This window comes from Podarcis melisellensis (assembly GCF_964234715.1).
Source record: "Podarcis melisellensis genome assembly, chromosome: 13".
NCBI classification, from domain to species: Eukaryota; Metazoa; Chordata; class Lepidosauria; order Squamata; family Lacertidae; genus Podarcis; species Podarcis melisellensis.
Genome location: NC_138545.1, coordinates 25991111 through 26007408, shown reverse-complemented (window position 1 = coordinate 26007408; position 16298 = coordinate 25991111). Strand labels below are relative to the sequence as shown.

At 38.0% G+C, this 16298-nt stretch overlaps 3 protein-coding genes across 3 annotated transcripts; all 3 read right to left on the bottom strand.

Annotated features, from left to right (window-relative positions):
• Positions 1 to 3806: 3806 nt before the first annotated feature.
• Positions 3807 to 4739, bottom strand: LOC309356082 (olfactory receptor 13H1-like; the record flags this gene model as incomplete). Its single annotated transcript, XM_081887262.1, has 1 exon — positions 3807 to 4739. The coding sequence occupies one exon, from the start codon at positions 4737 to 4739 to the stop codon at positions 3807 to 3809; it is 933 nt and encodes a 310-aa protein (XP_081743388.1).
• A 4730-nt stretch (positions 4740 to 9469) lies between these two features.
• On the bottom strand, positions 9470 to 10330 carry LOC309355571 (olfactory receptor 13H1-like; the record flags this gene model as incomplete). Its single annotated transcript, XM_081886528.1, has 1 exon — positions 9470 to 10330. One exon carries the CDS (start codon positions 10328 to 10330, stop codon positions 9470 to 9472), a length of 861 nt encoding a protein of 286 aa, XP_081742654.1.
• Positions 10331 to 15230: 4900 nt separating this feature from the next.
• On the bottom strand, positions 15231 to 16091 carry LOC309355572 (olfactory receptor 13H1-like; the record flags this gene model as incomplete). Its single annotated transcript, XM_081886529.1, has 1 exon — positions 15231 to 16091. The coding sequence occupies one exon, from the start codon at positions 16089 to 16091 to the stop codon at positions 15231 to 15233; it is 861 nt and encodes a 286-aa protein (XP_081742655.1).
• Between the last annotated feature and the right edge of the window lie 207 nt (positions 16092 to 16298).

The window sequence follows — 16298 nt, the reverse complement described above, 5'->3', positions numbered from 1 at the left end:
ATTGCCGCACATAATCCTGGGCTAGACCTCAAAAAATAAAAACAATACTAGGGCTAACACATTTTTTGTTGCCTATCACATGATAGCAGAGCAATGAAAAGGCAGAAAAGTGAAAACAAGCAGTTAGCAATAGCTTGTGGGCATGAAGATGCAATAAAAATAGATATCAAGTATGGGCCAGTAGCAAAGGAAATGGTACATTAGGCAACAAGTCCATTTGCAGTCATAGTTATTAAGCAGAAAGAGTCAAATGGAAAATAAGGAAATACATTTACTATGCCTACTGGATTTGCAAATTTATGTGTAAAATGCTTGGCAGGGAGATTACTAAAACTTATTTGGTATTTCTATGTAGATCATCCAATCTAATAGTGGCTGTAGCATTATTTTATAGTAGAAATGAAAGATCCATGTTTACAGCACAAACCAGACCCAGGATCCACCAGGGCAAAAGAATTTGGATTTGGCTAATCTTGTACTTTCTTGGGTAGGTCAGGGCTCAGCCACAGATAGCTCAGCGTAAGTTCCCTCCCAGGTGAACCAGAGATACATGAGAGTACATGTCTCACTTCAGGGCTCCCCTGGTATAACTCACACCAGTATAAGTCCCTAAAGCGGATATTTGGGAAAGGGGGACTGGATGGGGCAAGGAGAGACTTACTCCTATTATTGTTTATTATTGTTTATTGTTGTTTGCATTGTAGTTCCACCACAATTCATCTAAGAATAAAACTGATACATATCACAGAGATTATCAGTCTTCTTAGCCTGATGCAGAGCCCTATTACTGTGATACAGAAGGTCTTTAACAGGTGCAATTCCAGTCAGTTCTGGGGGACTATTTAGTCCCATATCTGATGATGGTGGTGGTGGTGGTGATGATGATGATGGTGATGTAGAGTGTATTTATGATTAGATACATTAAAGCATTAAAGTTTGAGTGTAAATTTAATTTCTCTTCAATTCTAATGCATTAAAAAAATATTATAGAGATTTCTTCCCACTCTTTCTTTTTCTCAGTTCTGTCAGATTGATGCTTTGGCTTTCCACATTAAACTCTTATTCAACCCAGTCCAGAGCTCTACCATATACATAGAAACAGGCTTTTACCTCTATGAGGTAAAAATTTGTGTATTTTTACCTCTTTTTCCTATCTATTTTAAAAATCTGCTCATCATTCAAAGAGCTGAGTCACCATAAAGATGAGGATGACAGAAAGTTTCTTAGTATGCACATGGGGAAATGTTTTCAAATCTGTAACTGTTCTGATTTCAATGAGAGCGTCTTGTTTGCTTAACTCTCCAACTAGTAATATATTCTTCTTAGCAGCATGAGACCATTGCAGAATTTCTATGTAGTGCTGTGCCAAAGCCTATTCTCCACTTTTCTCAAAAGTTTTCTTCCCTTGTAAAAGGGGCTTCCATTTTCCTATCTCTTTCTTGGGACACTGGATTCCAGTGGATTCTGGTGTGGTTCTGAGCTTCCTTTATCACTGTGAAGTGGCTGGCGTGGGGGGGGGGGACTGTGTGTTTCTTATTTCTTTCCATTAAACATTTATTCAGAGTTCTACAGCCTTCCTTGCTACCTGGGTTTCCTGCTGTGAAAAAGCTGCATTGGGAGGAATTATCCAATCTTTTCACTGAAGTGTGGGAAACTGGGAAAGGTAGCTATGAATTGCTGATAGCCTGACCTCAGTGTATATGGTTCTTAACGGAAGTCCTCCTCCTCCTCCTCCTCCTCCTCCTCCTCCTCCTCCTCCTCCTCCTCCTCCTCCTCCTCTCTGCATTTATTTATATCCACATTGATTTCTTTAAGACGCAACCATCTACTTTCAAAAAATAAAAAGAATAACAATGGAGAGCAACCAGACACATACAAGAAAACTTGGCTAGTTTTTCAGGAGGCAGGAGCTTCTGGGAGGCTGCAGGTGTTGATGCTGATTAAATTGCCTTCCACATGTCTCAAGTATACTCTGGCTGGGACAGCTTGTTGAAATGCTCTCCACTTGTCTCCAGAACTACAAAAACATAAAAAAATTGGTCTCATATCCTAACAGTGATGCTTTTCTACAAAACAGAATCCAGACAACTGTGAAATTGATTTGTAGGAAGGACACTCACTAGTCCCCTTTGGCCTCTTTGAAAATAATTGAACACAACCAACCCCCGTCCCCTGCACTGCCCATGATAATTTCACTGGAATTTGCTTTTGCCTTTGATAGTTTTTGAATACCCCCCCATCAGTTGATGATGAATGGTTTTTAAATGGTTTTTAAGATACTGGAGAAAATTTTGGCACAGCACTAATTTTATATGTTCTTAGTCAATTCATCTTTAGAATAATGAATAGCCAGAAAGGTGAAGCCAGAATAGCTAGAAAGTAAAAGGTGGGGCATTTTAGGCTATTGGGGTGTGTGTGTGTGTAATTTGAAAGAGGCTTATACAGATAGAAGACTATTTGCAAACACTGGGGGAGGAAAATTCTTAGGTTATTGATAGAAATATTGTCATGATCCTTTCCATTAGAATAAACCCACTAGTATACAAGGAGGAGAAGTCCTAAGTTAAAAGCCTCTCTCTGTTGCTAAAATGCAACTTCGGTTTCAAGAGGTGCATTTCTGACATCCCCATTTTTGAAGCAAGGAAAGGCTATGAACTTCCTGTACTACTACTGTAATGCTCTGAAACCATATATTTTATAATATTGTTATAATAGAATATTGGGCAATGACATCTATTGTCAGGAATGGTGCACCAGCTTGGTAAAATGAAAATATTGTTGCACACAGTTTCAGTCAGATGGCTGCGTATAATATAATTATTATATAATTATTATTTCTATACCAATTAATATATTCAACATCTCTAAGTGGAGCAGAGCAAATTAAAACATACTGAATCACATATTACAAATATATGTTATAAACCAATCAATGCAAACTATTGAAGTGACTGAATATTCAGGGGTTCTAATAACCAGTTCAGTTCTAATAACCAGTTTCAGCATCTTAAAAAGCAGAGACATCACCTTACCAACAAAGGTCCGTATAGATGGTTTTCCCAGTAGTGATGTATGGAAGTGAGAGCTGGACCATAAAGAAGGCTGATTGCCAAAGAATTTGATGCTTTTGAATTATGGTGCTGGAGGAGACTCTTGAGAGTCCCATGGACTGCAAGAAGATCAAACGTATCCATTCTTAAGGAAATCAGCCCTGAGTGCTCACTGGAAGGACAGATCGTGAAGCTGAGGCTCCAATACTTTGGCCACCTCATGAGAAGAGAAGACTCCCTGGAAAAGACCCTGATGCTGGGAAAGATGGAGGGCACAAGGAGAATGGGACGGCAGAGGACGAGATGGTTGGACAGTGTTCTCGAAGCTACCAACATGAGTCTGACCAAACTGCGGGAGGCAGTGGAAGACAGGAGTGCCTGGCGTGCTCTGGTCCATGGGGTCACGAAGAGTCGGACACGACTAAACGACTAAACAACAACAACAATAACCAGTTCACACATTTAACAGGTTTAACTGGCACTTCACCACTTCCAGCTGCAAATGTTGTGGAAGATTTGCATGTTTAAGAGTTGCCTCAGCCCCAAATGACAATGTGAGTAGAAATTAAGATGAACATTTCATTTCCTACCACAGTTAGTGTTCTACATAGAGATACTATTTAAAAGAACCATTTTAAATTTCTAGACTGGAAATTGGTATGTACAACAGACACAACAGTTTTCAGATAACAGATTTCAGTTACAGATAAGACATCTACACACAAAATAAGTTATTTTAAAGGTGTAATTAGTTACCTATAAGCTTTTTGTAAACAGAAGCTTCTTCAATGCTCCCAACACTTCCTGGTTTCTGAGTGTATAAATTAAAGGATTAAACATAGGCGTCAGCACTCCATAAAATGCAGAAATTATTTTGTCAACTAAACGCGTGTTCTTATTTTGAGGGAGGAGGTATGTAAATATGCATGTGCCATAGAACATGCAAACCACAGCCAGGTGGGACCCACAGGTGGAAAATGCCTTTATCCTGCCTCCTGATTTCATCCTCAGGATAGCTGCAAGGATACGCATGTATGAAAAAAGGATGAAGCCAAGGGGTAGAACCAGTGTCACAGTGCTAGTGAAGAATATGCTTATTTGGCTCATAGAGGTATCTGTACAAATGAGTTTGAAAACAGCTTTAAATTCACATGATAAATGGTCCACCTCATTGTTTCCACAGAATCTAGCTGGCTTTGCAAGGCAGGGGACTACTGTTAGCATAAAGGCACTAAACCAAGTCACAGAAGCCAAGACGGTGCAAACTGTATTGTTCATTATGAGCATGTAGCGCAGTGGGTTGGAGATGGCAATGAATCGATCATAAGCCATGACAGCCAGAAGGAAGCATTCGGTTGTGCCAAAGAAAAGGCCAGTGTAGAGTTGGGTGAGGCATAAAGGAAAAGATATGACAGGTCTGTCCACCATGCAGTTGGCTATAGACTGGGGGACTCCAGATGATGACATGCACAGATCAAGGAGGGACAAATTGCACAGGAAAAAATACATGGGGTTGTGGAGCCGGGGATCAGCTATGACCACCACCACAATGAGTCCATTTCCAACAACTGTAATCAAATATGCAATTATCATGAACACCATTAAAGCCATCCTTGCCTTGGGGCGGCCCGACCATCCAATGAGAACAAATTCAGTCACTGCGGTCTCATTTTCTCCTACTTCCTGCATAAAGGCTGATAAGATGGGGACGGGGAGAGATAAATAATGATGTTTAAATAGTTTTGAAATAGATTAGAATACAGTTGAACAAATTTATTTACTGGGCATATCCATTTTTTCAGATGCCTAGTTTATGTAACAGAAGATGAAGCAATAAGGCATCAGACTGTGAGATTAAATGTAACCATATAGGAAAATTTGTGAGCATAAAAAACATCTAAATCTCAGATGAATGTATTAATGTGGGCTGACACAAAATGCCTGAGATGTGGAGATCCCAGGGAATATTTACAATGTTATTTTGTGTCTAGAATTGTTATGGTTGAGTTAATTATTTTATTCATTTATTTATCATCATCTCTCAGCAACGTAATTTTGTTTAATCCCTAAGTATTAAAAAGGATAACATAAAAACAGTAAATCTGAATGATAAAAACATATAAAAAGAGCAAAAATATAAAAGCACTAATGTATTTATATATTACTTTTTATTTTATTGAGGGAAAGGAAGGTAGTGCCTTTTCCAATGGAATTTTCCATTAATTTCTCCTATTTTGCATCTTTAGAAACAGAGTAATCCTTCTACATAATACTATGAATATGATTTTGGTCCATAACTTTCAAGGGCCAGAATTCTCTGTAATAGTGAATTCAGGTAGATGAGTGACTATCAGTTTGGAAACTAAACAATGCCATTCACAAATTAAGGAGTTGATTACTAGACTCTTGGCATGAAGAAACATAGAAGAGTATGGAAAGAAATATGTTTCCTTCTTTGCACACCCCCTTCTATGGCAGGGTTGGGGACCCTCAGATCCAGGAGTTGAATGCAACCCTCTGGGTCTCTGTCCCCCCCCCCCGGCCTTTCTTTTCTTGCTAGGCTGCAACACTCAGCAACTCTGTTTTGAACCCTTAAGTACATTTGCATGGCTGAAATATGCATTTGAAGTCTCTTGCTTGCCTAGACAGATGATAGAGAGGAGTGTGAGTGTGTGTGCAGGAACTAGTCTATGGACGTACCCCTCCCCTGACACAGCAAGGGTCTGCACACTCAAAAGAGTTTGCCACCAAGCTCATCTAGCCCGACCTGTTGTGACAACTCGGTTGCTTCTTTTCAGTTCTGAACTCTTGGACTCTGCAGGGCTGAACTATTCTTTCTAGGCTACCTACTCTCACCTTTCCTGTCACCTGGATAGAGTGCAAAGGCTTCTGTGACTCACTGCCTATTGCTGAGCCTATACCTCTACTTTGCCTCAGTAAATGTCTCTTATACTCAAGTAAGAGACTCCAACCACTGAACTTTCTTAAATTATCATGCTCTCCATTTCTCTGATTAAAATAGGGCTGTCCTAGTCAAGAAGAAGAAGAAGAAGAAGAAGAAGAAGAAGAAGAAGAAGAAGAAGAAGAAGAAGAAGAAGAAGAAGAAGAATTCTACTCTGCACAACTGACTGTGTTGACCAAGCCACTCTGGGCAACTTCCAGTATATATGTAAACTTAATAAAACTTTAAGCGTTAAAAAAACTTCCCTACACAAGGCTGCCTTCAGATTTCTCCTAAAGTCTGTACAGTTACTTATCACATTGGCTCAGGGGTCCCATAACTCCATACCCTCCAACATTTCTCCAATGAAATAGGGATGCCCTAAGGAAAAGTGGGACATTCTGGGACCAAATTAAAAACTAGGATGCCTTCTGTAAATCCAGGACTGTCCTTGGAAAATATAGAGATTTGGAATGTCTGATTATTATTATTAGATTATTATTATTTCATGGGTGGCCATTTAGAGGGTAAAAGGACACATGTTTCCTTTCCACAATGTAAACTTTTGAGGAAAATTTATGATGCAAATATATGTCTTGCGAAACAGAACAAGGAAATAACATGGTGAACATTTTATCCACAACATTTTCATTTCTCCCTTCCCCATACAGTCAGAAAAACAGAAATGAGCAAACCTTGCATAGCCATTTCTATTAATTTTAACTGGTCTTTTAGTACTTAGACTGTGACTACCAGTGGTTGCAGCCCCCTAGTAAGAAAATTACACAGCCAATGGAAACATCAATAATTTTATTATAATACTAATGACTAGTTACTGTTGTTTCTAGGAGAGTGAGGGAGAGAATAGTATTTTGCACATTATATATGGAACAAAATTGATATAAATGCATAAAACATGTATTATGATGTATAATTATTATAAAGAATAAAATGTGTAAGAAAATTCATTGCCTTCTTAAAACTCCTTCAAATCAAAAGCCATTGAAGAAATTCTACTTCTTTATATTATCTATTTTAATAGTACTATCCATACTTTATGTATTAACTAGTTGCATCAAATTGGTTAAAACTGTGGTGTTGTTGTTTTAAAAAAGAAAACTGTAAGCAAAACTAGAAAAGAAATAACTTGGTAGAAATCCTGGTTTGAAATAGTCCTATTCATTAATACAAATACAATTTACATTACCTTTTAATGCACTAATAGTTTGAGCACTCTTAGAATTAGCACTGGAGAATCAGGATTATTATTATTTTTTAAGTGCCAAGCAAACCACACAGATGGCGCCTGAGTAAATTAATAGAGATGTAACTAATTTTCAATGGGAGTTTTTATATAGGAAACAATGGGCTAGATTTTATTTTAGTACTCTGCTTTTTGTCTTCCCATTGGGTGCATTCCCAAATGTCTCATTACTTTCTGAAGTTACTCCATAACTAAAACTTATGACCGCAGTAAATAACATTGCAAAAACCAACTTGAAGGTAAAATAATTGTTAAATATCAGTCAATGTGAAATGCCATGTTGATTTCAGATCATTCCTCCAGCGGAATTTATGTAGCATCCTTGCCAGTATTATTATTAGTATATTTATACATCAACATTATTTAGTACATTGGTTTAGCATTTTTGTGTCCCAGCTTTCTTCAACCATGGATCTTTATGAGTTTTCAAGGCTGACTTCCATTTGGGCAGTGATCAGTCCTAGGCTTGCTTACCATTGGCAATTTGACATTATCATTTATCCCCAGACCATTTATCTCCACATGAGAGATGTGGAGCTATCACAAGTGGTCCATGACCAAAAAAGTCACAACTCTGTTGCCATCTGCCCCCTTGTTTAAAGAGGGGAGAGGCTGCTTCAGATTTATCTGTAGTTTTAAGACTGTCTAGAAGTTCTTGGCAAAAGCACTTTTTGAAGGAGCCTCCCCTCCTTTTCTGAAGTATCCTTTCCTTGGCTCTTCCCCATATCTCCCTCACTCTCAGATGTGCACAAGGTGGGCACAGAACACATGCCTCCTTTGGTATCCAAAATCTGAAATAAGTCTCTTGACAAGTACATCAGACCCCATTGATGCTCTCAGTTAGATGGCTATAGTAATACAATAGATTGGCCCATTTAAATGTCACAGAGTTGTGATCAAGATTTCACAACTGAGAGAGTAAGCTGGGGTAGAGGAGAGAGAGGGAGTCAGGAATTACCTAAAAGGCCCAGAGTCTGTAGTCTGCAACAGTTTGCTTCAAGAGGAACTGCAGTAAGAATTATATAAACTTTGTCCATGTAACAATATGTCCCTGGAAAATAGGGACACTTGGAAAGTATGCAGAATTATGGTCTCCACATTTCTGCAGTACTGTACTTTGCATGGGGAAAAAACTTTCCTCATTAAAATTCATCACATTACTTCACATCTCCAAAGATAAACATTTTGTGTGCAGTTTTGATTAATATTGCAAGCAATTTTCTGAGTTGCAATGCATTTTTGTGTGTTGTTTTCATGAACATAGGCGTTTTAGTTACGCTTTCACCTAATTCTGCCAGTCCTAGATGGAGTAACATTCCCTCTGAAGATAGAAGTTTGCAGCCTAAATGCCCAGGTCTCTTCAGCGGCCAGGAGTGCTTTCGGACAGCTTTTGGAAGTAATGAACCTGTTGCCAGCTTCACCCATTCCTTTATATATCTGATTTGGCCGCTGTGATATATTCCTTAGTTACATCCTGTTCGGATTACTGTAATGCATGATGTGGGCTGTCTTTGAAAACGACTTAGAAACTTCATCTGGGTCAAAGACCTGCAGCCAGATGGTTGACTGGGGCTGGTAATAGGTAGAATACAACTCTCTTGGTAAAACAATAGAGGCTGGCTTCCAGCCTGTTTCCTGCACAATTCAAAGCACTAGTTTTATGATGTATAAATCCCTATGTGGTTTAGGTCCAAGCTATCTGAAAGACCTTCTTCTCACATACAAACCTGCTTGGGTTTTGAGATCTTCAGGGGGACATAAGGATCTTTTAATGGGGTATGCCAATAGTTTCTGTCCTATCTGCCACAGAGGCTAGACTAGGAATAGCCTAGCATCAGGAACTGGGCACTTGAGTGTCTGTCTAATTCCAGAGCCAGACTGTACAGGCAGTATAGCTCCTGAACAACCAATTTATTTTATTTTGTGATGATCAATGCATATGGACAGAAGTAGTCTGAAATCTTACATTTTAATTTTAATTTTTAAATAAACACTTTATGTACATGAGCACACATATACACAATTTGTTGAGAATCAGAGTTAAATTCGGACATATTCCTATTTATTTTAAATACTGTAAACTACCAAATCAAGTTAATTTTTTATTTTTTAAATAAGATTGGATTGGAGTATGAATATAACAGTTTATATATAGGAAAACACCAATATATATCAGTGGACTAAAAGCATCTACTGTAATAACATACTTCTGTATTACTTTTTTCCACTCACCAGTCTCTTCAATGACCCCATTACTTCCTGATTCCGGAGTGTATAAATCAGAGGATTAAACATGGGGGTGGCTATTGCGTAAAATACAAAAATTATTTTGTCACCTAAATGGGTTTCTTTACTCTGGGGGGTGAGGTAGGAGGCCATACATGAGCCATAGTACATGACCACCACAGCCAAATGAGACCCACATGTGGAAAAAGCCTTCATCCTACCCCCTTCAGAATCTGAGTGCATTCTCATGATGGCGACAAGAATGCGCATATAAGAAAAAACAATGAAAATCAGAGGGAAAACAAGCGTGAATGTGCTTGTAAAAAACATGCCCAATGTATCAGCAGAGGTATCAGTGCAGAGTAACTTAAAGACAGCTTTGAATTCACATACTAAATGGTCCACCTCATTGTTCCCACAGAATCGTGCTGGCTTTGCAAGACAGGGAACTATTGTAACCATGAAGGCAGTCGTCCATGTCATAGCAGCAAAGGTGATACAAATATTCCTGTTCATGATGAGCGTATATCGCAGTGGGTTGGAAATGGCCACATAGCGATCATAAGCCATGACAGCCAGCAGCAAACATTCACATGTTCCAAAAAGGAGACCCAGAAGAATTTGAGAATAGCACAGTGGAAGGGACATAACAGGTCTATCCACTAAACAGTTGACTATGGATTGTGGGATGCCAGTCGATGAGAAACAAAGGTCAATGATGGACAAATTACAGAGGAAAAAGTACATAGGACTGTGCAACCGGGAGTCAGTTACGACCACCACAATAATGAGTCCATTTCCAACAAGGATGACTGCATAGGATACAATGAAGAGGACCATCAATCCCATTCTTGCCTTGGGTCGATCTGACCACCCCACAAGGATAAATTCTGTTACTTCCGTCTCATTTTCCCCTACGTCTTGCATGGGTGTAGACCTGAAACAGAAGAAACGGAGATGCATGATCTCTTGATCTCCTTTCTTTTTCTTACCGTTTATTTATTGTCCTATGAGTTTTCATTATCACACATAGTATTGTGCCTATATGTAAAGGTATGCATTAAGAAGTGATTGTCAATGTTTGGTTTTATGGTTAGAGAGCATGAGGGAGATACAAAAAATTTTAAAAAAATGTTTTTAAAAATGTTACCCAGTAATTATTCCTCAATCTATTACTTACCATCCCAGAGCAGGGTAGCCTTCAATAATGTTAGAGGAAGCAAATAGATTAATAAATTTAGAAAATGGACAAAAATACAATGCTTCTGTCAGTTTTTAATCAAAGTGGAAACAATTCATTTCATTCTTTTCTTTTCACTTTAGGTATATCCGTGGGCAACATTTTATCAAATGAATACATGTTGATTATATTGGAAATCATTCCAAATATAACTTTTTAAAAATAGATCCATTTTTGAATAATTCAGGGAATATCAATGTAGTGACCTCCAGATTATATTTGACTACAGCTCCCGTTATCTTTCAGCATTTGACATGCTGACTATGGATGATGGGGGCTGTAGTCCAACAGCACCAATCTTTCAGCAACCACTTTGATGTCTTCTATGATCAAGCAGTATATAAATTTTATGAAATAAGTAAAATGAATAGATATATGGAAGGCACCATGTTAGCTATTGCTAGTATAGAAGATGGACTTCAGTGAGGGAATGAAAAATTCCAATCCTTTCAGTCACAGTGCTTAAGGATAAACTAAACGTGGCATCATTCCCACAACTGATAATTGTTTGATTTTTTTAAATGTGTTAATTCATGTGAAGGCTATACTTTGGAGGCAGTAGGAAAATCTTTTGTTAGTCTCCTGCTACAATCTCAATCTGGTTTCTACCTGCCACACGCATACCACACCTGCTCTATACACTGGGTGTTGAGTACCATTCTCACCAGTGGAAGCTTTACTTCCAGTATAAATAACAGATGCAGGGGACTAGTCTGGACTGAAAGCACAACAAAAATTTCTTGACTTAACATTATTTACAAGGTTGTTGGAAGGATAGTGTGTAGGTGGCTACCATATATTCCACCCTAAGCTCATTGGAAGAATGTGATGGATAAAGAATTAAAAATTAAAAAAGCTTTTAAATGATGTTTGCGACTCCATTTTGACTGTGATGATATAGAGGCTGAGAGATTCAATTAGACACAACAGGCACAATCCATTGAATGATACGCTGAAGTCCTTTTAAAATCATTCAAGAATTTAGCAACGGAATTGATTTCTACACATTGGGAATATGGCTTTCTTGATTGTACACATATATTTTGGATTTCAATTATTAAATGTAGGCATCAATATTATATAGTATTTAATCATAAAGATTGACATAAATGTACAAATCTGTTAATTAGTATTTTTTTCTTTTTTAAAAAAATGTGAATAATATCTCAATATAGCAATAAGAAAATTAAACAAAGGACTTGCCTCTTTGTATTCCTTGAAAAGAAGAAGTATAAGTTTTTGAAAGTGAATCGTCCCCCAGTTAGTGATTTATCTTCCAGATTGCACTGATATCACAAGTATGTGAGTAGGGTGATGAGGACAGAATAAAATCTAGCAACATGAATAGTAATAAATTCTAAATAGTTCCTCTCCGTCTTCTTCTCTCTCCCCTTTGATTCAAATTTCTGTACTGAAATGCAGCATCTAATAAAGTGGAAGGATTTATTAACGGTGCTGATTTATTAAAAGGGTGTGGGAAATCATTTTGGAAAGTTCCTAGGAAATAATTCAAATAGTGTTGGGTGTAGATCTCAAGTCTAGAAGAGAATTATTAATCTGATTTTTTTTTTTTTAACACTTGCAATTTCTTCATAATTCCCAACGGCCATAATCCCAAATGCCTCATTTGTTTTAGAATCAGGGACTGAATGTTGTTCTGTTAATTTGCCTATACTTTAATACATGAGTATACACAGTGTTTTTCCCCCATATATATATATATATATATATATATATATGCTTTCGTAGATTTTCACGGGTACAGGAATGCAGGTTTTGGTGTCCTCGGGTGTCTTCCCGTGTAAAAGTTGGGGTGTCTAGGCGACGTTTCGACGAGGTCTCACTCGTCATCTTCAGGCTGGTGCTTTCGGCTTCTAAAAGAAGCCTGAAGATGACGAGTGAGACCTCGTCGAAACGTCGCCTAGACACCCCAACTTTTACACGGGAAGACACCCGAGGACACCAAAACCTGCATATATATATATATATATATATATATGGGTACTCTCATTTTGACTCAAGAGAACCACAATTTTGTAGTTCAAGCTGGGAAAAATAAATACAGTAAATGGACAAAACTCCACAAAATGTTTAAGGGTATGCATACCCCTGCATCCCGCCAGAAAAAAGTACCGAGAATACATGAATCCAATGCACATATTGGAAGCTCTTTTATATTTAAAAATTACCTAATGAAAGATTGTCTGCATTTTTTGTGTTTATTTATCCTAATATACACATTTTTGCAAGTGATTTTCCCCAATATATTTTTGTGTGTTATTTTTGTGTGTATACACACTTCCCCAAAATATATGCTTTCTTGTGGACATTTTTTTTTTTTGCTGCAGAACTGCAGTTCAAAATTTGGAGAAGTGCAAATTTGGAAGGATCACTAGAAAACATGAGTGTGACTACCGTGTAACATATATAAACAATGTAGTACCTAAATAGCTTATTCAGTTTGAGGGATAAGGCATGCAGTCTTACTTGAGCCATAGTGCATGACCGCCAAAGGCAAATGACAACCACAGGTAGAAAAAGCCTTCATCCTACCCACTTCAGAAGGAGTAACAGTGTTCCAGTTTGCATATTGTTTCAGAAAATATGAATTCGGTTCCCTTTACAGTGAGAAAAGTATAGAATTTCACCCTATCTCTATACCACTTATTATGGTACTTTTGTTTTATGATTAATCTTAATGGATGTTGTGCCCTTTTTTGTAATCTTTATGTATACCACTTAGAAACATTGTTGGTTAAGCAGTGTATAAATAGCAGAATTGCATTCACCTGGTGTGTTATATATGTTAGGATACAGAGAAGCGTGAATTTGCTTCTTATTTCAAATTGATATAAATGATTTTTTTCTGTAAGTGCAATGCCATAGTTGCAAACCAATGTTCTCTTTCTATTTGTGTGATTCTACAATTAAGCAATGCAATACAATTGCAAAACTGCAGCACAGCCATATATTCCCTCCAACTCCCCTTTCATCAGATGGCACCACACATCTCATAACATACTACATAATGTGCCATGCAGCTTCTCCCTGTCATTTCTACAAACCTTAAATAGTCCAGCTGATCTTGCCACCTCAGACAGGCACAAAATAGTGATTCAGCTCAAACAATGGGGTTTATATATTCAAAGAATATATAAGTGGGAAAAGATGCTATAAATCAGTGAGGGCACAGAAACCAACAGGGTCTATTGTGGGCAATAGAATGAACAATGGAAGCGTTTGGGAAGGTAGACATTGAATTGGCCATGCTGGATGGGAGTTGTTTGTAATTCACCACATTGTGTATTCCTGGGGTGACCATATGTACTGGTTCTTGGGAACACTTTAAATGACCTTTTCCCACTCCTCCATCACCTCATGGCTAGGGGTTTGCTTTTCAACTCTTGGTGGCTTCATGTATCCCCTACATGCAAAACCCATGGTCATTTTATTTCCCAGCTCCCTCAGAGAATAGGCTAGGAACACGGTGCTTTGTAAGGGCACAGTTCTCACTTGGCATCAGTTGTTCGACACACGAGTCCTTCTCTAGTGGCATGTTCAGAATGTTCAGGCAGTACAATTCCCAAATAACCAATATATTTTATTTTCTGATCATCAACTCTATTGAATACAATAGTTTCACAGATTAGTTTTCAAATATCCAAAACTTATATTTAGTTTTGGAAAAGGCACAATTATCCTAATCTGAATTATCCTAATCTGAAAATAAATACCTCCATTCTAGTTACTGGAAGATGTTGGTTGCATGTTGGAGTTCCCATTTTTTTAAAATTCTACTACAATGAGTGCCCCTTACTACTGCTTGAACGTAATTAATATAAAAATACAAAAAAGCAGCACAGTATATATGGAAGAGATTTAAAGTAATTAAGACCATTAAGGTAGCCCAATTTCACATTGTACTATGGAGAGGGAGTCCTATATATTTGCATTTGTTGCTTAAATAATAAAATCCCACCAAACAGTATACTTTTTCATGATACTCCAAGCACTTGGCAACACATAATTTATTAGTGCCCCCCCACCTGATGCTAAATTTAATACATTTTAATACCGAAATGAAAGTTGCAAGTCCTGTCCATTTGGGGGCAATTGAGATTCTGGCAGCTGCCAGCTGTGTTCCAATAAATTCGGGCTGAAAAAAAGTCCTGGCAAAAATCTATCTATTGATTGTTCCATTGATTTGGTAAACAAAGCTACAGTGAAGTTGCAATGGGATATTTGGGTATTTTGGTCATTTCTTGACTAACCATTGTCCTGAATTTGAATACTTGTGGGCTGTACCACCATAAGTGAAAAAAGGTGCCTCTTTTTCAACATCCCTTCCAACACTTATGAGAAAATTGTGATGCCACATGGGCAATTTGCACTTGTGCACATTTATATCTACACAAGATTTTCATAGAACACTCCCTTACATAAGCTGAGACTGCAGTTGAAAAATCAACAGAATGTTAGATTTGAAACATCTAATAACATATTTTTGCATTATTTCTTCCCGCTCATTAGTCTCTTTAGTGCTCCCATCACTTCCTGATTCCTGAGTGCATAAATCATAGGGTTAAACATAGGTGTAACTACTGTGTAAAATATATAAACAATCTTGTCACCTAAATGAGTTTCTTTTGTTTGAGGGATAAGGTATGCAGACATACCTGAGCCATAGTACATGACCACCACAACCAGATGAGACCCACATGTGGAAAAAGCCTTCATCCTACCCCCTTCAGAATCTGAGTGCATTCTCATGATGGCAATAAGAATGCGCATATAAGAAAAAGAAATGAAAGCTAGGGGTAAAATCAGTGTGAAAATGCTTGTAAAATACATGCCCAGCGTGCTCGCAGACGTATCAGTGCAGAGTAACTTAAAGACAGCTTTGAATTCACATACTAAATGGTCCACCTCATTGTTCCCACAGAATCGTGCTGGCTTCGCAAGACAGGGAACTATTGTAACCATGAAGGCAGTCGTCCATGTCATAGCAGCAAAGGTGATGCAAATGTTCCTGTTCATGATGAGTGTATATCGCAGTGGGTTGGAAATGGCCACATAGCGATCATAAGCCATGACAGCCAGCAGCAAACATTCACACGTTCCAAAAAGGAGACCCAGAAGAATTTGAGAATAGCACAGCGGAAGAGGCATAACAGGTCTATCCACTAAACAGTTGACTATAGATTGTGGGATGCCAGTCGATGAGAAACAAAGGTCAATGATGGACAAATTACAGAGGAAAAAGTACATAGGACTGTGCAACCGGGAGTCATTTATGACCACTACAATAATGAGTCCATTTCCAACAAGGATGACTGCATAGGATACAATGAAGAGGACCATCAATCCCATTCTTGCCTTGGGTTGACCTGACCATCCCACGAGAACAAATTCAGTTACTTCTGTCTCATTTTCCCCTATGTCCTGCATGAGGGCAGATCTGAAATTGAAAAAGGGAAATGCATTGTCTCTTGATCTCCTTTTTCTTTATTACCTGTTATTTCTTGTCCTTTGGGCTCATTATTCCACAGATTATTTCATTTGTGGGTAGGAATGTTT